This window comes from Anguilla anguilla, chromosome 15 (genome assembly GCF_013347855.1).
Source record: "Anguilla anguilla isolate fAngAng1 chromosome 15, fAngAng1.pri, whole genome shotgun sequence".
Lineage (NCBI taxonomy): Eukaryota > Metazoa > Chordata > Actinopteri > Anguilliformes > Anguillidae > Anguilla > Anguilla anguilla.
Genome location: NC_049215.1, coordinates 19,722,392 through 19,743,650, shown reverse-complemented (window position 1 = coordinate 19,743,650; position 21,259 = coordinate 19,722,392). Strand labels below are relative to the sequence as shown.

Genomic DNA, 21,259 nt, shown 5'->3' with positions numbered 1-21,259 from the left:
TAGCAGTGTGTGGGTCTGAGTGTATGTCTGTGTGTGCGTGTCTGTGTGTGTTTCTGTTTAAATGGTCTCCACAAATAGTATATATCACATGACTGCATGTTTACAGGGGACAATCAGAGTGTGTTCTGATTGTCCCGTGCTCTATTTTATCTCCATTCTCTCCAGTGCAGAGGTCTGGAGAGAGAGATCTGTAGATGGCCTCCATTGTTACTCAGTGCCAACGTGTCTTACTTAACTCAATGCATGTTTTATGATTCCTGCCAGAGGTTCCATGTGGAGTTGTAAACCATGCGTCTGAGTCGTGACACCGGTCCTTCCATGCATCGTTAGATGACCGCGTTCTCTCTCCACAGCTTGCAGGCCAGGGTTCTACAAGGCCTTCGCCGGGAACATAAAATGCTCCAAGTGTCCGCCGCACAGTTTCAGCTACGAAGAGGGCTCCGAACTCTGCAACTGCGAAAAGGGCTTCTTCAGAGCGGAGAAGGACCCCCCGACCATGGCCTGTACACGTAAGTCAGTGTGAGCGTATGCCACAGCGTTCTTTGCAAACTGTAGCCTAGCGTAGATGTGTCAGTATCTTGACCAGCCATTGTAAAACTGTAAAAAATACCCTTCTATTTCTAGAATACCCTTCATCACAAAGAAAACCTCTCTGGACCAATCAAAAACCTACACTAAAACTGTAAAATTTAAAAACCCATAAAGTGAACTAGCTTTTAAGCCTTGTGGATTTAATCAACACTACTCAGACTGGCTAGCAAGATGTTTTACCAGAGAAGTTGTGAACAGAGCCAGTCCAAAATCCACAAAGTGGATGCAGTTAACATACTTAGAACTTCATTCAGCCACCACTGCAGACATACAGCAGTGGCCTGCTGCCAAGTCTGGAACAATTTGTCATTTAGTTAACAATATCCAAGTAATTAGGCTGCATGCAAAGTCCAGGTAACGTATAATGTAACAGAGTTGCTGGATTTAAATTAATTGTTGCTCATTGTTCCGATTTTAAGTCTTCATAAATAATTCACACCCTGCCATTACAGCTCAATAGTCGCATGAATTCACAGGTTAGCCAGGATAAATTATTGTCAATTAGAGAGCAATTTAATTGTCCGTGCAAATTGGCAAGTGCACTTTTCCAGTAGGTAGGTGTCTGTTCCTGGTGTGGAGAGGTAGTCCACAGGGGATTTTCTAACTGACGCTCCATTGATTGCGTCTGTGTCTCCCGGGGCGATGATGCTGACACACATGAAGCAGAGAGGCTGCTGGAAAACGCACAGGCAGTTCTGCTCCTAGGATCAGAGCCCTGCGGTCTTCAGAAGCGATTTCTAATTAAACTAATGTTGCTTTATTTATTAACAATAATACATTAGTGTAATTAAAGCTGGGATGATAATAATAATAATAATAATAATAATAACACCTTTATTATTTATTTGTTTTATTTTACTTTTTTTTTTATTATTCTTCTGGAGAAAGAGAAGATTAGGCCCTTGACTATATGTGGTTGATGCCGAGACCATAGTCTAGATTGCATTCTTGTTTAGTTTTTCTACGGGGAATGAGGCGAGTGCTCGTAGCTCAGCTGACACGGTCTCGCCACATCACCTCAGGACCAAGAGGAAGCGGTGCTCCTGTGTTTTTCATTTGAGAGCAGAAGGAAGCCTGAGATGTGCACAAGTCTGTGAGATAATCATCTCCTTCCAGCCACTCAATGGGAGCTGACTGATAGCTGGGGGAAGGAGGGGGGGGGGGGCTGCCTCTCTGATGGAGAGAAAAGACAGAGATAGCGCCGATTGTGTGCCCTGAAAGGGAATGGGGCAGATGTGGACAGAGGTTGAGCAGGGAGAGGCTGCTCTAGGCTTCATCCATCTAAAAAAGGCTTTTCGCAAAGATCAATTGTGGATGGAGAGGGGTTTATTTATAGAGGACAGCTATGACTCTTAATACAGAGCACCGGGTGGTGGTCTGTACTGAAGAGATCTCTTAGGTGCTGCTGGATGGCTCATCCCGTGAAAGACCCTGTTCTTGTGCACAGATGGGACGCACAGTCTGGTACAGACCCTTTCCCTCACCTAAAAAGCAGGAGACATCAGGTACTCTCTTACCCCTTGTTGTTGTTGTCAGGTGGCTGTTCCCATGCCTCCCTTTTTTCCGCACTGTAAAGGACACTTCTCTGGGCTTAGGTTTGAGCCTCATCAGAGCTGATTTCATACACACTGTACCTTTAACACATCCCACAGCCGGGTACCAAAGCAATTTGGGTGATATACCTCAGTCGAGGGAACAACAGCGCTATCGGCACCCTTGATCAAACAGCACACCCTCTGCTTACAAGTGTCTCTTACCCAAAGCACTTCCTTTAATGTTCGAAACAGAAGGTAGCTTATTTTGCTAATGATGGGGGAATGGTTGTAAGGAGACAGTAATCCTTCCTGTTGTGTCTACTTCACATTTGCCTTCAGGAAATTAAGCACCAGAGCATGTGCCTGATGTAAAATATCACGGTTTAAGCTTTTAATTCGGGTGCCTGTGTGTCTGTAAATCCATATTGAGCCAAGTCTTCACGCAGTTCCATCACTTATGTGCTCTCCATGCACAGTGGACTTCTGCAGCATAGTCAACTCTGAAGCATTGTTGACAAATCAGTTTCTTCAATGCTTTCTATGAGTGAGCAGGGGTGAAAGCTAACGTGCCATGTTGACCACAGATTTCAGTTTCTGTTGTTGATGTTTGATCCATGATCAACATTATCAGCATTATCAGGTCATATATCCTGAGTTGTCAATGCATTGTACTCTAATGACTATTGTAGGTTGATTGCTGGAGAACTTAGCCCCAGCTCAGGCAGAACACCTTTTACTGTGCATATTTTGAAAGGGAAAGAAGATAACATCAGACAATCATACTGCGCCATATTATTTCTTGAATGCATAGTTTTTGTCCTCCCAGGTAATGCAGCAGAAGCAGTTATTCTAGAGATTAAGCAAAATGATCAGCCTAGATGGGCTAGATGAGTTATTCCCCTCTTGAGACATTCTTATATTCTTATGCTTGCATGTTCTTGTGTGGGGCGGTTAAGAAGTGCATCGGGGGAAATGGGAAGTGGGGCTGTTTTATGCCTCACTGAATGATGACTGCAACCAGGGCTGTGAGCATAGTGACATCACTCATGTGAGCCTGGGACATTCTCAATGGCACAGTGGCCAATGAGCTCCCTTTAATCTGTCCTGAGGCTCAGGGTTCACACCTGTGAGGCTCCAATGTGGTCATCAGATACATTAAGTGTAGAAGTGTGACCATGAGATTCAATTTGTATTGTGCTCAATGAGGAGAATTCTGTTTAGTGTTTTACAAAACGGTCATTTGAAAATAAAGTGTGAGTAAAAGCAAATTAAATGTACTTATAGATTATAGTGTTTTTAAAATTGATACATAGGCTTTGAGTTTTGTGTCCTGTGTCCATAGTACCAGTGTAAATGGTTGAAAAAAATGGATGTGTGTTCTGATGTTTTTTGTTTTGTTTGCAGGCCCTCCATCCCCTCCCAGGAATGTGGTCTTCAACATTAACGAGACCTCGCTGTTCCTGGAGTGGAGCCCACCCAGTGACATGGGGGGCAGGAAGGACCTCACTTACAACGTCCTGTGTAAGCGGTGTGGGGCGGACCCCCGGCAGTGTGAGCTGTGTGGGGGTGACCTTCGCTTCGTCCCCCGGCCTCAGGGCCTCATCAATGCCTCGGTCACCGTGCTGGACTTCACAGCCCACGCAAACTACACCTTCGAGATCGAGTCCTTCAACGGCGTGTCTGAGATGAGCTCCTTTCCACGGCCAGTTGCAGCCATCACCATCAGCACTGACCAGGGCGGTGAGTACACATGCAGGACTTTAGCACTTATGAGTGCACACATCAGAATCAGGGGGTTTATGAGTACACACATCAGAAACAGGGGTTTATGAGTGCACACATCAGAATCAGGGGGTTTATGAGTATACACATCAGAATCAGGAGTTTATGAGTACACATCAGAATCTGGGGTTTATGAGTATACACATCAGAATCAGGAGTTTATGAGTACACATCAGAATCAGGGGTTTATGAGTACACCGCAGGACTTTGGCACTTATGAGTACACACATCAGAATTGGGGGTTTATGAGTACACATCAGAATCTGGGGTTTGTAAGTACACATGCAGGACTTTGGCACTTATGAGTACACACACCAAAATCAAGTTTTTTGTGTACACATACAGAAAGTAGATGTTTAGAATACACATGTGGGAATCAAATATTGATGAGTATGCAGGTGTGAATCCTAAGATTATGAATACTCACAGGGGCAAAGGGCATTTATCAGGATTACATGTAGGAATAATGGTTTATGAGTACACAAATGGGAATCAGATTTTTCAGTACAAACTGAAAAATTGGGCATTCACAGCAAGGGTTGTGTGCTGGAATGTAGATGTTACAAAATAAAATTTTATTAGTTTTTTAAAAGGCATTTGAACCTTTAACATTTAAACATTTAAATCCCTAAGAATACTCTAATATTATTTTTGTGTCATTTTAATGGGAATTGTACTCTGGATTAAGAAAATATATAGGCTTTTTCATTTTTCCATTGAAGTACAATATAGCCACTTTGGTGTAGGGTGAGTATGTAGGCTCCCGGAAATGGCCACAAGATGCACATTAACAGTATTCTGTTCACTACACTGTGATGCTGCTCAAAGTTTGTTTAAGCTTGAAAAACTATTAATAATTTAATATGTATTTGTCAAGCAGTAGTGTAGTGGTATGTTCTTGGTGTTTGCATACCATTTGCATAGATGTTTCTTAATTAAGCTGTATCTGCTGTTTATGCAACAGCCTTTTCATATCACCAGGGTATTATGCAATTGTTACAAATTGTTACCACTTAAAATGTTTAAATGTTTAAAAACTGTCTGGGTTTTTCTATCAGGTTTTGTGCAGTCTTGCAATCTTTAGTCTGGCGCAGATCAGTTCAACTTCCAAAGAAAGCTTTAGTCCAGGGAATATAAATGAATCTTTGATCTTGTGCTCTAGACAGTCTGTAACCAACGAGTGTTTGTACTGCTTTTTAGAGGGGCTGGCTTTTCTCCTGTAATTGTGTTCTCAGTCCTTTCAAAACACAGGGTTCCTCCTGTCTGTGGCTGTGTTTATGCGTCGTCCAGGTGTGCAAATAGGCGGCTTGCTCCAGGGCTGTTTGCACGGGTCGTACATGTTCAAATAGGCGGCGCCGCCAGTGCTGCTATATCAAGCCTCGGCACTTTGTTTCCACCAGTTCAGAAATAGCTGTGCGAGCGCAGTCAGTTTGTGCAATCGCATTTTCACATGAGGGGGCATACTTGGATGGGGTTTGTTTTTGTTCAGAGAATTGCATCAGGATATAAAGCACTTCTCTGGGCAAAATCATGTTCTGTGTACTTAGCGCGGCTATTTGTGTCCACCTCTATTACCCCTAACTAAGGTGAAGTCATTAATGCCCAGCGTGATGTCTGTGACTGATTGGTCATTTCCTCTTGGTGCTGTGGAACACACTCCCACTGGAGGCTAATGGGTGTGATGGGCTGGATACAAGAGACTGTGGGTACGATTAAAATACAGGGCCAAGTACTTTCTGTAATTGGACCACGTCATGGGATCTGTCTGGCTTATAATTTCATTGTTTATTAGAAGAACATATTTGGAAGTTTATTTGTGTTCACATAACAAGACCAACAGTATAAACTAGGCACTAGTTTGTATTTCAGGTGAGAGTTTCAAAATGATTTGGAAGTGTGTATGATTTATTTGTGTTTTTTGTTTGTGAATGTTTGTGTGTATATGTAAGTACATGTGTTTGTGTCTGTGTGTGTGTGTGTGTATGCTTGCATACATGCCTGCGTGCGTGCATGCGTGTCTGCATGTTCACGTGTGTCTGTGCATGCATGTGTACATGCATGCTTGGTGCGTGTCTGTGCATGCGTGTGTGCCTGTGTGTGCGTGCGCGTGTGTGCATGCGTGCGTGTGTCTGTGCGTGAGTGTGTCTGTGTTTGTGCGTGAGTGTGTCTGTGTGTGCGTGCGTGTCTGTGCATGCGTGTGTGCATGCGTGTGTCTGTGCGTGAGTGTGTCTGTGACTGTCCGTGCGTGTGTCTGTGTGTGCGTGCGTGTCTGTGCAAGAATGCTTGCGTGTGTGCATATGCCTGCGTCTCCAGTGTGCAGGAGTGGAGGGGATGACCTTCCTCTCTGGGTCATTGTAGCTCTGATCTGCAGCCGCTCAGCCCGGCATCAGATACACTACAATTAAGCCCAGTTTATCAGTCAGACTGCACACACTGTTTAAAAGCAGGACAGAGGGGAACGGACGCACAGCTTGATTCACAGACTGGATACATCAAACAGGTGGATAACAAAGTGAGCAGGAAAAGAACAAGACAACAGGGCCACACTACAAATGTCGAGGACGTGCCTGGAATGTGGCTCACTGCAGTACTGAAACTCGGCAGCTGAATTCTCGCTCTGGGCACAACTCAATAAAATCAATCAGATAAACAGGCTCAAGGTTTAATGTGGGAATTAAGTCGTCAAAAACTTTAGCCTGAATTCAACCCTACTTCAGTTGTGTTTGTCCTTTACCTTGACTAAAGACATTTGCCTTGCTTATTCAGCAAGGCTGACTGGTTTTATATATACATTTTCTTTTTAATTTTAGGTAATGGTAAATGTATAATATTATTGTTTATGCCTTAGTCTTGAATGGGGGCAGTCAGCTATGAATTGGGCATATATAAATATTATCTGTGTTACTACTTATAGATTTTCAAGATTATCAGTCATGTGAAACACAACCTGAAGATGAGAATAGTCCCTGATTGCACTGCTGGACACTGAAAATGAGAGCTATCATTACAGCCATAGCTTCTGTTCCCCCACCTGCTTAATGGGGTCACATCATGTAATCATTTACATATTCAATTTGATTGGCTGGATTATGAAAATCTGCACTGGTCCCATCCCTCAGGTCACCCCTATGCCCATTATTTTTATGAAAGTAACAAATATGATTGCTAGATACTGTGGTTTTATACTTTTGTCTGTGGGCACTGTGAAGGATATGCAACCAGATGAAAAATAAGATAAAAATAAGGGTATCCCTATCACATTTGCAGTATGATAAGCAACCATGTTTGCATTGGCAGACAAAAACATTGCTTATATTTATTCCGTATGGCTGATAGTAGATAGTAAAATGTGTTGTATATCATATATAGTCTTACATGAGGATGCTTAGTAAATTATTCTTGAAAGCCACATTTTATATATTTTGAATGAATTTTATTAGTCTTGTGTAAACATGTATTGAACTTTGTGAGCGCATAATCATTCATTTTTGTAAAAATGCAACACTACATTGTTGTTTAGTAAGCAAAAAGATTTGGAAAAAAAAGAAACACGATTCATCATCTCCAGCAGGATGCATCCTGCTGTACTTTCCAGACATGTTATTTTCCCCACTTGAAAGGAAAACACAAACTCCTTTATCATCAGTCTTTCCTGTGGAGCAATTTGTCCAGTTCATAATTTAATCAGAGTTTATCATCTTCGACTGAAAATATGAAGTGTCATATTGATTCCTCTTCCTCTACTACCTTCCATTCTGAGCAACAGCACTTGCAATTCTGAGTCTGGACTGTTACAGCACGCAGCCAACTCAATTACATTAGGCTGTGCCCTGAATTAGTGCAACTTAGAAAATACCCAATTTCAGAGGAGAATACCCCAGTTCAGAGAAAAATACCCAAGTTCAGTGGAGAATATTAATATTACCTCTGAGAAATAATTAAACTAAATGACTACATTTGAAAGAGAGTTTTCAGTAAAAATGAAAATGAACACAATAAGATATGGACACCATCTCTCTCTCCTGTATCGGTGCGAATACTATTGCTCCACCACACAATAAAGCTATTTGAGTCATCAATACCACAGTGGAACTAAACCAAAGAAAGGGTTTTTAACTTATGCAATAAAAATAATTTTTACATTTCTCTCTCTCTCTCTCTCTCACATAAAAATACCTTTTGAAATGTGAAATGGAGAAGTCTGACCTGAATGGGCACACAAACTCAAGGTCAGTGCCAATATCTGCTCAAAAGTTTAGAAAAATTTGGCAAGATTCATCACATAAAAATCTGGTAGAGTAACAGGCTACACAGGCCTTTATGATAGTACAAACAAGTGGCCAGGTGTGCTGTGAGCACACAGCAGACAAATCTCATATCCATGCACCTTCAGAGGAAATTAAGAGGACGATGGACCATTTCACACATTTTTACTGCATATGCAGTGCTTCTCTTTATTGCACCAGAGTGCAGTGTATGGTTTAGATAGTTGTGAAAAGTAAGTAAAGCTAGTATTAAGAGGCTAATTAATCTGTTTTAATTAGCACTACTTACTCAAAGACCTTTAAACAGCCTCATTTAACAAGAGGTTTCACAGCTGTGACACTTAAGGGTGCTGATGCTTCTCAAAACACTCTTCTATATCCCAGCATATCTCCTGCCCGTATCACCTCCAGCCAACTGACAACTTTGCATTGCTCACTGAACGACTGCTTTATTCTTCTTTTTATTTCATTTTTTTTTTAAACTGGAACCCTAATAATCTGTAGCTGCAATACGTCCACATTCACACGTCTTTTGAACATGTTTACACACTGCCAAGAGGCCGATACAGATAAGGGATTAACAGCAGGATGCCCTGGCCCTGTGTAAATCCTGTCACATTTTCAGAGTGAGATAAGTGTCTTGGAAATTTACAGCTGGATTTATGGCACGGCCCTTTCACTGGACCACAGTGCTGTTTTTCTCCTCTGACTTTGAAAGAATGAGATTAAATTTTGAAAGCAAAAAATACACAAAGAAATAAGAGGACCATTCTTCATTTTGGCGATGAGCAGACACCTTTGTCACTCAACAGAGATTCTAGCTGATTATGTTGAAACTCTGCATTGTGATTTATCTGTTTTCCCACCATACAGAAGAGAGACTCTTGTAGGCCTTATAGAACAGCAGCTTTTTAAATGTACGTACTATACGAGGCAGGAGATTATATGTGACAGAAACAGATGTTTCTGAGAAAGCAAGGCTCTCTCTCCTGTGATAGCGATTTCTACCGGTGCTGAGTGCAAATGGAAGGACTTTTTGGGCCTAAATGGAATTTTCACTATAAATCACCAAGCAAAAAATTGAAGAGAAAACAATTCTAGCTTTTTTTCTTTTCTTCTAATACATGTTAACTCTCAGTACATCCCAAAGAGAAGTGCTTGATTCATATTTGGTGTGATACTAGCTTCAGTAACAAGGCAGGCAGACATTGTCAGCTTGTCTGTTTATTATTGTACAGGAATTCATTTTACATTCAGTCATCACGGTAACTACTACTATTCTCAACCAGCTGAGTTCCTCATGCCTTCCAATGTTTGTACATCAGAGCATTTCCCACAATTCCTGGTTTTTAATAATTCACTTGTTTGCTGCTTCTACAAATATACATGTGCCGTACACCTGTATGTACATAAACAATAAATAGATAGATGCAGTCCTTTGCTGCTGGATGCTGCTGAAAAGGGTAATGTTGCCCTGGTTTTCACTTCTCACTCTTCTTTCTGGGTCATTGTTTCTTGATGCCTTGAAAACATCTGAGAAGAAATCGACAAAGCAGCTGCACACGGTGCCTACTGATAAAAGAAACAAAACGAAGCCAAACAAAGCTAAATGAGGCCAGGAACAGTGGAGGCTCACCTGCGCACAGGAGACCTGGGCTGCTGAAGGGTGTCGGGAGGGAAGGGTTCCGCCCAGGCTGTTTCTCTGCCTCATCCTCCATGGTTATTACTGCTTAGCACAGCGTGTCCTGCTAATGGAGCCACAGCGGAACAGGAAGGGGTCCCCTGTTACCATGGAACAGGAGGGGAAACGGGGCTCCAGGTGACAGGGCCATGGCTGGCAGCACACGGGAGGGGCGGGGCCTGCTTTCAGTCACTGCGGCGATGGTGATTGATGCACCAGGGGAGTGAACGTGCAGCAGCATTGAATTCAGAAAGTTAATTGATTGTTCAGAGTGCAGATGTGAGGTGGGGGTTTTGGGCTCAGGAAAACGTGAGAGCGTGAGATAGGGGGCAGGGGAGGGAGGGAAATGGGGGAGAGAGAAAGATGGGAGGAGCAGGAGTGGAGGGAAGAGATTCTGCAGTGGAATGTGATATTTCTTTAGTTGCTGAAAGCAGCTGGGCAGTAGTGTATGTCACTAAGCAATCAAGAGCCATCATTTTTCAGCTCCACTCTCCCTCTCTCTTATGAATACATTGAGAGTGCTCCAGGAAGAAAGTTTTATTAATTATGTTTATGAGAAGGAAGATTCGAAAACATGCTTCTTTTAAGTCAAATAGTGTGAATATATTTGTGGGTTAGGTTCCCAAGCAATTAGGAACCTGATTTTTTGTCCAAAGACCGATGCTGTTTTGGAGACTAAATAAATGTATGTCATAATATAATGGATTCACAAAATGAATGAGATTTGCATGTAACGAGGCTCAGGAGATCATCTGTGTATTGCAGAGATAAAAACAAATATCACTGAAACATTTAATTTGAGTCGAGGTGTTGTTATTTAAATGGACTGTGTCTGTACTTATTTTTATATTTTGGCTTGTAGCCTGCTGTGCCAGTTATTCCAGATGGCTGTGTGTTATTTGAATCACGTAATCAGATATGGCATTGCCTCCTGCTGCAATCTTTCATATTTGTGAATTCTGGGATATACTGTAAATACTCATGAATGACCTCTTCACTCCCTGCTTACAACCACATTACAAAATTACATCTTCCAGTGAAATGAAGTCTCCTTTAAAGGGTAGTGTTTCAGACCTTCGTTTGACATAGTAGAATAAATGAGTGGACAGTGAAGGATGACAGGATTATTCAGAGAATGATTAGTAACTAACAGATGCATATTCAAAACCAGGGCTGCACTACAAGGGTTGATCCATTTCAGGATTTTGTGCCAACTTCTGCTCTTAATTAGGTAAGCTGCTCAACCAGCTACAGCTGAAGACTGCAAGTTATTTTACTGTGCTCATATACAGGAGTCAAACAGCGTAGTTTGTAGAGCTGTCCACAAACCAAAGTTAAGGTAATTGGTTGGAACAGTAACCAGCACACAGACCAGCCCTCTCGGACCGGAGTTGTGTAACGCTGTTCTGAAAGTTGAATTGTGTAGCACGGAATGTGTGTTTCAGCATCATTGCTAAGCATGAGGTTAGCTTAGTTAACTTCAGGATTATGAGCACTTGAATCCCATAACTGTCTCATTAATGAAGTTAACACTTACATAAAGGAGTGTTGACTTCATTAATTAGCTTCATTAACTCTTCATTAAGTGTTAATGTCATTCTTACCCATTTAATTTCAAAGATGACTGAAATAAGGATAGCTGGAGCACTCAAAGCATAATACCTTCAATAAAACAGTAAAATGACTCTTCCTCAGCGTCAACAAACACAAAAGTGGGCGGAAGTGCAATTTTTGCTTTCCTAGAACTTAACATTTATTATAGTGATGTGAGCAAGGTCATTGGTGGGAATCCATAAAAGGAATTATTTATTTTGTACCTCTTAAACCATTGCAAGCACCAGAACCTGCCACCTGTAATTTGTGCTCTGCTATAATTTAAGTAGGCAATTTCATTTTTACAGACATATTTAGAGCTAGCTTTCTCCCATTTGCCCATCAACCATGTTACTTTAATAGAAATCATTCATTCAAAATGGTCCAGTTCCATGAACTGAGGTAGCAAGTTCCAAGAAATATTGAAGAGGTTCATTCATTTTGCTGGTGCTTCAGCCGATCTCATCTTATTCAGCCAATTCTGTGGCTCAATACTTCTATTAAAAGTCATTTTTACTTGTGCACCCTTATTTGTGCACCAAATTAGAATTAATTCCTTGTAAAATGACTAAACTTTAGAATAAAGTTTGAGGTCTTTCTCAGCTTCAAAAAGTATTTGAATAAAATTAATCGTACTACATTTTTTTGTAATCAGAGATGACGTGACTCCAAGACCTGTTTTTGAGAAAACACATGTGGTCAATTGTGCATGAGCGGTTAAACATATGGTTATGCAGGCAAGAGATTTCATTTGAGGATTTAAAAATAGCAGTGGACATGCATGCATAGGATATACGCAAGAACAGTATTTACATGTACAGGGCTGAAAATACGGGATAGCTTGTACACAAGAACAATGAAACCTAACTGCAACACGTGCATATTCCTTGCCAAATGAAACAGTGGCGTATGTATTAAATTGTATGTGTGAAAAGAGCAGATTGTTTCTGATGTGTGAAGTCCCACAACAAACGTGCCAGAGAGCTGTATTGAGCTGCGAAGGCGGGGGCCGAGGCGGGTGGTGCGGCGGGCGGATGGTGCGGGCGAGCGGTGTGGGTGAGTGGTGCGGGCTGATGGTGCGGGCGGACAGACGGTGGGGGCGAGCAGTGCAGGCGAGCGGCGCGGGTGGATGGTGCGGGCGGACAGACGGTGCGGGCGAGCGGTGCGGGCGAGCAGTGCGGGCGGACAGACGGTGGGGGCGAGCGGCGAGGGCGGATGGTGCGGGCGGACAGACGGTGCAGGCGAGCAGTGTGGGCGAGCAGTGCGGGCGGACAGTGCGGGCGGACAGACGGTGGGGGCGAGCGGCGAGGGCGGATGGTGCGGGCGGACAGACGGTGCAGGCGAGCAGTGTGGGCGGACGGGTGGTGCGGGCGAGCAGTGCGGGCGGACAGACGGCGGGGGAGAGCGGCACAGGTGGATGGTGCGGGCGGACGGGCGGTGCGGGCGTGTGATTATGAGGGATTCGGGCCCCAGCACTGACCGCTGCCCCGGCCAGCCGCCCAGCTCTCTGCCAGCACCGCGCCACGCTCTAACTAACTATGACAAATTAGCCGCAGACTTAATTACCCACCGGGGAAAATTACTGTGATGGTTATTGGGAACGGCAGTGTAAACCGCTCTCTGAGCCCCAAGACCAGGCCAGCCCGACACGTCAGGATAAAAGAGCCCTAATAAGAACAAAGTGGGAGGAATGGGTCATTTTGGAATCCTACCACAGCGGGCTGCAGAGGTGACTTTCCTGTTTCAGTCCGCTTCCCTCCCCACTCAAAAGCACATTTATGCTGGAATATGAACACGCTGCTAACAGAGACAGGCTTAATGAAGTTGAAAACAAAACAGCTCTCTTTCTCTCTCTCTCGTTTTAATCACTCTGTGTCAAATATAACAATATTCCCGGTTTTGTCCAATGTGCTATGATTGTTATCAGTATGTCATGCATTACAATAGACACGTTTTTCTTTGCAAATTCTCCAGGTGTCATGAATTTCCAGTTTTGTTGAAACTGTGAAATATCAGCAGATGTTTACACATTCCAAAAGCATTTGATGACAGAAAGTAGTTTGTGAGAAATATCAAATTTAAAAATTGTGTGAACATTTTTGGGTCAGAACTTTGCAGAAGTCGTATTTCTTTTGCTCAGCAACCACATTTGAAAGAGCAGATGCTGCAAAGTACCATTTTATCTCCGTGTGAAACAGCTGGGAGAATTGGTTTGAGTGGGTGCAGAGGAGTTCTCCTAACCCCAGATCTACTGCACTGCCTTGTATGGTCCTTTAACACATTGAAGAATACATTCCTTTCAGTTTTTTTTTTTTTTTTTGTATCTTCAAAATGTAATAATTTATAAATAAAAGTAAATCCATTTTAACAATGGTCAACAATCCTTGTACATTACTGTGAATGAAATATAATTTTCATTAACCTCATAATTGATTTAATTTTTAAAGCCATGTTAATTTGCATTATTGTTAACATTTGTTGCTAGCGTTTTTAATAAGTATCTTTAATGAATAAAGCCATTTCTCTTGAGGGTAGCTTGTTTTCTGTTGCTTAATATTTTTTCAAGGTTAACTAATGCATTCTTTGTGAAACCGTTCTTTCAAAGTAGATTAGCCCCACTATTGACATATTTCAGTGCATAAGCAAAAACCATTGGGGAGAGGGGGGATTGATGTAGGTCTCCAGAGCATTGGAATTGGTGCTGTTAACATCTGACTACCTCTGTTCACTTGGCAAAGAAGGATAAGAACATGTATAAACAGCAATGTCTGTATTGTCTAATAGGTGTATTTTGTTTTAGAAAAAACATGTCCAGTGGAAGTTATCAATGAGAGGTCTGGTCCATTTTCCACTAACCTCCAATAAATAATCATTTTAGAGCGTGGTATTTCGTTTTCAGGGCTTATAAACTAGTGCAAGAGCTTAATATTTGTAATGCTGCAAATCACATCATAGCCCAGATTCAACCTTAATTATATATTTTTGCAATCCACCATGGATAGAAAATTGATGCATGTGTTATGTTACCGCCCCCTTTCTGTCATAACACTTTTCTTTCATTTCATATTTTTACTGACAGCCAAACTCACATTTTGCAAGAACAAAAGTAGTAGGAAAAACACAAGTTTGCCAATAGAATTCAGACACTGTGCGGTTAAACTGAATCTTACTTTTGATGGACAGCTTGTGAGCTGACAGACAGTGGGCGTGTCCCCGAGGTGGGGGGGGGGCAGCGTTCCTTTTGGCCATTTAATAAAGATGAACGAGTGCTCGGCGAACGGTGTCACCACCGGGGAAGAAGAGCACCGTGGCCTTGCTGGTGGAGGCAGTCAATAGAGCTAAACGCGGCCGGTTATTAGCGGTTGATTTATTAGCCGCATCTGAACGCCGCCCTTAGCATCGCCAACCTCTGCCTGCCCCGTGAGAGCGTGCAGGCATTACACAATGCATTATGGGTAATGACAGCAGGAGGCGCACGTGCCCAGCCGGCCGTCTGCCCACGGCGGGGGGGTGGCGAGGGGTCGGTGAGGGATGGGGGTGCGTAGGTGAACGAGACCTTACAGGCTCCCGGGTGATCGCCACGTCTATGGGACCCCATTTGTTTGGGCTTTTTTTTTTTTTTTTTTTTGGTATGCCTGCTGCAAAGGACGATACGAGAGGTGGCGGCAGGCTTTGGAGAAATTTATTACACTCCTGTCTTCCCCAGTGGCCATCTCAGTGACTGATTTACCGTCTGCAAGTTGCTCCCAGCCATTTTTCACATTCTCTCTCCCCCCCCCCCCCCCCCCTTTGGGTATTTACTGTTTTACTGTGTTAGAAATGTCTTTGTATGTTACAGTGGAGGAAAGGAATATCACATCTTCGGACCCTCTTGCTGTTGAGCACTGAACAGAATGGTCTTGGATTCTAATCCCAGTTATCACAGTTGCTCTAGTATAAATAAAATAAAATAATTTTACTGGGCTTAGTACATAAATATAGCTATGTAAATGGCACAGCTAAATTCTTAGGGTTAAAAAATGACGGTGTTAAATCTACTCTTTCACTGTTTGTAGGCCTCCACTGGGGACCATATATTCTCCATTAGAGGTGAAGGTACTGTACTGGAGTTAGTTATTGAACATTTTTACTGCTTAGAGTGTGTAAATTTCTGTTTTGACACATTGTGTCAAGCTACATAGTAAACAAGACAGGAAAACAAGCTCTTGTTAAAGCCTTTACACTACAACAGTGTATTTTTTTTAAATACCCTCCTTGTATTTAATGCATTTGTTTATGTGTTAAGCTTGTACATAAATAAAACGAAAATATTTAGGATGTAGTTGCTGAAGCATTTTAAATTATCTTTACAGCCATGTATTCCTTACTAAACGAACCTGACATCCTAGTAATCTGAGTTCAAATCTGTTTAAAAGGCTTCTTAAGTCTTGCAGTGTGGGCAGGCTCAATTTTCTGCTGTAATGAATAGATCTTTTGATTGTTTTGTCAGATAAATCAAGTTTGTTTGCACCCCATAGTTGATTAGAACTGTATGCATTGTTTCATTTTATGTTTCAAGTTATGTTTCATTTTTAGTTATTAGATATTTGTGTTTGTGGATTCTGCTGAATCGTGCTGATTCTTCTTGGTAATGGTGTTACTTGGGTAAACAGATCAGTGACCTCATTGCTTGAGCCAAAAAGCATCACTAGTCAGGAGGATGTGAACTGTAATGGTGGCCAGAGATTACAGACCCAACGTCATGTCTGACTGAAAAAGTCTCTACTCTTAAGAGACTTATTTTAGAAAATCTGGCGTGTTTCAAGTTTCTTGTTTGCAACTTTTTTCGTTTCTTAATTAAAAGGCATTTTGTTATTAGAATTTTTTCTCTGATAACTGTATAACTTCTTCATAAGCACCTTATATGCATTCAGAAATTCTTTTGCCAATAAGTGCAAGCATCTCTGATGCAGCCAAGTGAATTTTCCATGACTTGCTAATTGACATGTGCAATATACCTGTTTGCGGTTTTTGACATAAGCATTTATGCATGTCAATGTAGGCTTCCTGAAGCTGTTATGTGCTCATGAGGACATTATATAGCTCTTATGAAGGACCATTCAAAGACAGTTTAACTGGATCAGAATGAAAATAGATATATTTATATCCTGGAGGCAAGGTATGAACAAAAAAAACAAAACATAAATCTTCACAAGCTGCCAATGAAATGCCCCTTCAGGTCTCCACAGTGAAAAGCAGCCTTTTCCCACATTATGCATACGCAGGTCAGAGGCTGTTATTGGTGGGACCGTGTTCTGGGTGATGATGGGACGAGCGTTGTGATAATGTTCCCTCAGAAGGGGCTTTATCATAGTTAATGTCTCAGTGAGGGAGATTTGATTGGAGTAGCCCGCCCTCTGCCTCCAGGCAGCAGGGGTAATTACCACATGACCGTCCCAGCCTCACCACCAGCTGTACCCTTAACAGCCTTAGCAGCTGCGTTCAGTGTGCAGATAACCGTGGTGATCAATGTGGTACGAGGCACTGCGGACTCTACAGAAACTTTCCCCAGCCCTCATTTACATCAAACAGTTTTACTTCTCAAAGCCTTGTCTCCTGCTGTTAATTTAGCCCTTTAAGGTGCATCAATCTAAGGAATGCAAAAAAAAGTGAAGCTAAAAGGTTAAAACTTTTGTACCAAAATGTATTATTATGGATTCATCAGTGAAATGGTGTAACATGGTAATATACTGTACTAACTAACTCTATAGTGGCAGTACAGGTGTTAGGTAGTTAGTTAGAGAGGAACTACCTATCAGATTCTTTGTTTTCAGGTATGCTCAGCTCATGGCAACCAAAAATACGAAATGTATAATACACATTAAATTGCAGTCTTCAGCTATGAATTCAGGATATGAGACTTTTCTGAATGCAATTGTTTTTCATTATTAAAATTTTGACATGGTCAGGGTTTGTTGAGAAAAGTGAAAAGAGTGTTCTTTTTTATCAAATTATTCTGAGGATTTAACTGCCAATGAAGGCTTAGTGGTAGCTGACATTATCAATTTACACAAATAAGCCTTGAGGCTTTTAATCTAGTTCTGCTTCCTCCATCAAGAGTGCCTTAAAGCTTTGAAAAGTCCAATCTTAATTTTTCTACTTTTTTTCTTTCTTCATCTAATGGGAAGTACCCTTTTATCCAAAAAGCACCTTGCTGCCTCTACCTGGAATTATGTTTCAAAAGATATTAACGCTATTATATTATTTTTGCTTGAAGCTTGCCTCATTTTGGGGAGAACACGTTGCAACAAAAGAGTGAGTTACCAGCATGTATTAACAAACAAAATATTTGATTCTACAAGGACACTTTGATTCAGTTTATTAATGCACAGTTCCCTATTTTAGTATGCACAGTTAAAGTCGGCTAACTTCTCATACTGCAGGCATTCGGAATGAAAGTGTAGTTTGGCTACACTAACGGTGCTATATTTATCTCGCGACATTGGCTGGTATTGGAAAGCTAATGCAGGCTGCTCTCAGCGTTGGTGAAGAATCACAGAAGGAAGGACAGCACCCTGCAAAAAAAGCCTTTTTTTACTCTTGGGTTACACTGCACAGAAGAGCTGCACAGTCCCCTGAGCATGTGACCTACAGTAGTCTAGCAGCCCGCTCCGTGGAAAGAAATAGCACTGAACTGGACTGAATTTTATTACTGGTTTTATGAGGCTAGCCAGAAAGGCATTTCATTTTCTGCTTGAGAAGTTACGGATTAACTTTTTATCAAGTCAACATGTGAAGCTCATTTTGTCTTATTTTGCTCAATTGTTCTACAGAAGTTCATGTTTCTTAGCATTTTTGGTCCTGATTGCACCCCATAACATAATTCATTAAATGCATGAGCTTTGATTGCTTAGTCTGCACTTGCATCAGATGTAAATGAGTCCTTTGTTTTATTTCCTAAATCATTTCTGAGCAAAAAAAAAAAAAAAATGCATATCTTCAATTGGTTCATTTAAGCAAAAGCCTTCTCAAGTAAAATGTTAATCAAGTAATAGTAAAACCTTGCAATTATTCACGATAACATTTTAATTAGTTTGCAATCATAATATTAATCCTGTTATTTTAACAAAAAAGAGGAACTAACTTTAAATTCTGCTTACACTAAATTCTACCGGGCTCTGCTGAATGTTCCATCCTGTTGAGGCACTTTTTCAGTTCATGGATGGGCCCTGGGGTCGGGTAATGACTCTGGAACAGTGGCCAGCAGCCCCACAGGGCTGGTTCTGGCATTGCCCAGGGAGGGAGGGAGGGAGGGTTTATGCTGGCTCGGAAGACGATGTCTCATCTTGCAGATCGGGCGTGCGTGTTGAGCTGAAGGGCCTCTTCCTCCAACTCGAGTCTCTGTGGCCTCCTCTTGTCCACCCCAGTTTAGAAAGATGCAGCAGTGACATCACATGCCTCAGAGAAGAGCACATGCTCTGCCTCAGTCTGCCCAAATCCACAGGAAAAGTTACAATTAGTGTTGCAGCATGAAGAATGTGTGCGCAGACCCATGAAAAATTGCTGCTCTGTGTTTTGAAGTTCACCGTAAGAGTTTGACTGGATCGTGGCTGCAGTGCCTATTTCATATGATGCAATGGTTCGCTCCTGCCCAAGCTGAACTACAGCCGTGCTCAGACACAATAGCGGAAGGTGATGACAGGTGGTAAAATGGGACTTAGATTAGCACCCCTGCAGCTAACCTGCATGGCACGCACTTTACAATGAGCCGCCTCTTAATGGAGGACAGAATTAGAATGCTGACATCCCCTGTGGAGGCAGAGTGCTGCTCGCTGTGGCTTTTCTGTCACCGGGCTGTGGATAGACCCGTCAACCCACCGTTCAGGCCTGCCACATCAGCACTCGCTTTGGGTCGCAAGGCTCTTTCACTGCTGTGCAACCACAGGCCAGATGGCAAGCGCCCCCCGTTGGTCATGTGTGTAACTTCAGCCCTGAGGGAGCCCTCACTATTAAGCCTCTCAGAACCTGCATACAAAAGCTAACGTGTGTGTGTGTGTGACTGCATCACCTTTAACTTGGTGGGATTTAACACGCGACTTGGCCAGGCTCAGAGGAGGAGTGGCACTCTCTCACCGAGTCACATAAAGCCTGGGGGGGAGGATGTGATTGCTTCTTCTGCTCGAGCAGGAAGTGGCAGGTTGTTGAGGGTTGCATGCTCATAATTAAATCCCCCACCACAGGAGGAGTTAGCCCACACTCAGGGTCCCCATCATCTGCTTCATGTGTGGAGACACACTGGCAGTCAGGTGTGTTATTTGTGTGAGGGTGCTCTGAGATCACCTTACAAAGCAGTGAATCATGTCAAATTTCCCCCCAAAGCACGTTAGGTCCCAGATTTACTTAGATAATGGGCACAATTCATAAAAGGCAGATTTAATATGGTTGCAGTAGGCGTGAAGTTAACAACCAGTGCAGTGTGCTTATGTAAAGCAGGTTATAATTACATAGCCCATCTGAAAAAGCTCCCTCATCGTCACAGTCTGTGGCACGCATAACAAAACACAATAGACAGTCCACAGGAAAACTGCAAAAAGAGAATGAATTATGGAGTCCTTTTAAAAAAAATGGAAATTCCATTGCTTAAAAATGAACACATACTTGAGAATATGTCCAGACAATAGGATATATATGTCGAGAATTTCAAACAGATTCGCAGAGGAGAAATGAAAAGAGGAGAGCACAAATAAGGCAGCGGCATGCATTTTCAGGTGTGAGACTGTGGAAACAGTTATTATGTTTGAATAATTACATTCAAATGGGATGAATTGAATGGAAATCAGACTGAACATTTGAGAATAAAGCCCTTATGTCTGAACTGTTTTACACAATGTCGTAGTATGGTTTATGTGTTTGATGCTGTTGTTCATTTTGTTGCATCCCTGTATGTGAGGAGAGGGCTTGTGACACCATTGTTTCTGGTAAATATGAATCCTTTACCAGTGTAGAATGTGCAAGCGGATCCATTTGCCATTCACACGAAAAATGTAACTAAATTAGCTTGTAAAAGCACCTGCAGTGCAGGATTGTGTTCCTTCCATGTGAACCTATTCACTAAGAGATATGCAAGATAAAAATCACATCATCTTTTCAAACTTTGTGGGGGAACACTAAGTGTATTACATATTCCAGTCACCAAGTAAATGAATAATTACTTTATATATACTAATTTAGATGTACTAGAAGTATTGATAAATATCATTCAGCAAATGCACCTGCTTGCTCCTCAGAGATTTTACAAATGCAAGGCAGATTTGAGGTGCATGCTTAACATAGGCTTTAGAAAAGGCTGTTTATTGCAAGCTTCAGCCCCGAGTACTAGTTTAAAATTCTATGAATATTTTTGGGAGTTTGTGGAGTTCATTTCTGCTTCTTTCTCTGAACATCACATACTCCAGTAAATCTGATCTAGACTGTGCGTGAATATCTGTCTGCAGATGTGAATTTAATCAGGTAGTTTATGAACTGTTGGGCACGCCATCTCATAGTCTATATTTCACTTTTGCTCTCCAAGAACAGTTGCTTTAAGGTCAGGTCTGTTGGAAAATCTCGTCACAGCACTTGATCTGAAGGCACAGGAGCAGGGTTGCGGTGCAAAAGGCAGACTGTAGCATGACTATAATGCAGAGACCAAGTTCTCTCCTCATAGAGGACAAAGGAGAACCGTGCTGGTCTGTGTGCCTGTGCCTCTCTCCACCTGCAAGTCTGACTGTGGGAGCAGTGCAGTACTGTAGCTGCTGTCTTAAGAGGGCCTTGTCTGAAATGTACAGTGTGCA

General features: G+C 42.2%; 1 protein-coding gene across 2 annotated transcripts in view; it reads left to right on the top strand.

Annotated features, from left to right (window-relative positions):
* The window catches only part of epha6 (eph receptor A6), a 202,380-nt gene that overhangs the window by 124,062 nt on the left and 57,059 nt on the right, over positions 1-21,259 (top strand). For both annotated transcript variants that reach the window (XM_035394742.1, XM_035394741.1), the window contains 2 exons: positions 354-509; positions 3,531-3,866. In XM_035394742.1, coding sequence (XP_035250633.1) covers positions 354-509; positions 3,531-3,866 — 492 coding nt within the window. The remainder of the gene's footprint in view (positions 1-353; positions 510-3,530; positions 3,867-21,259) is intronic.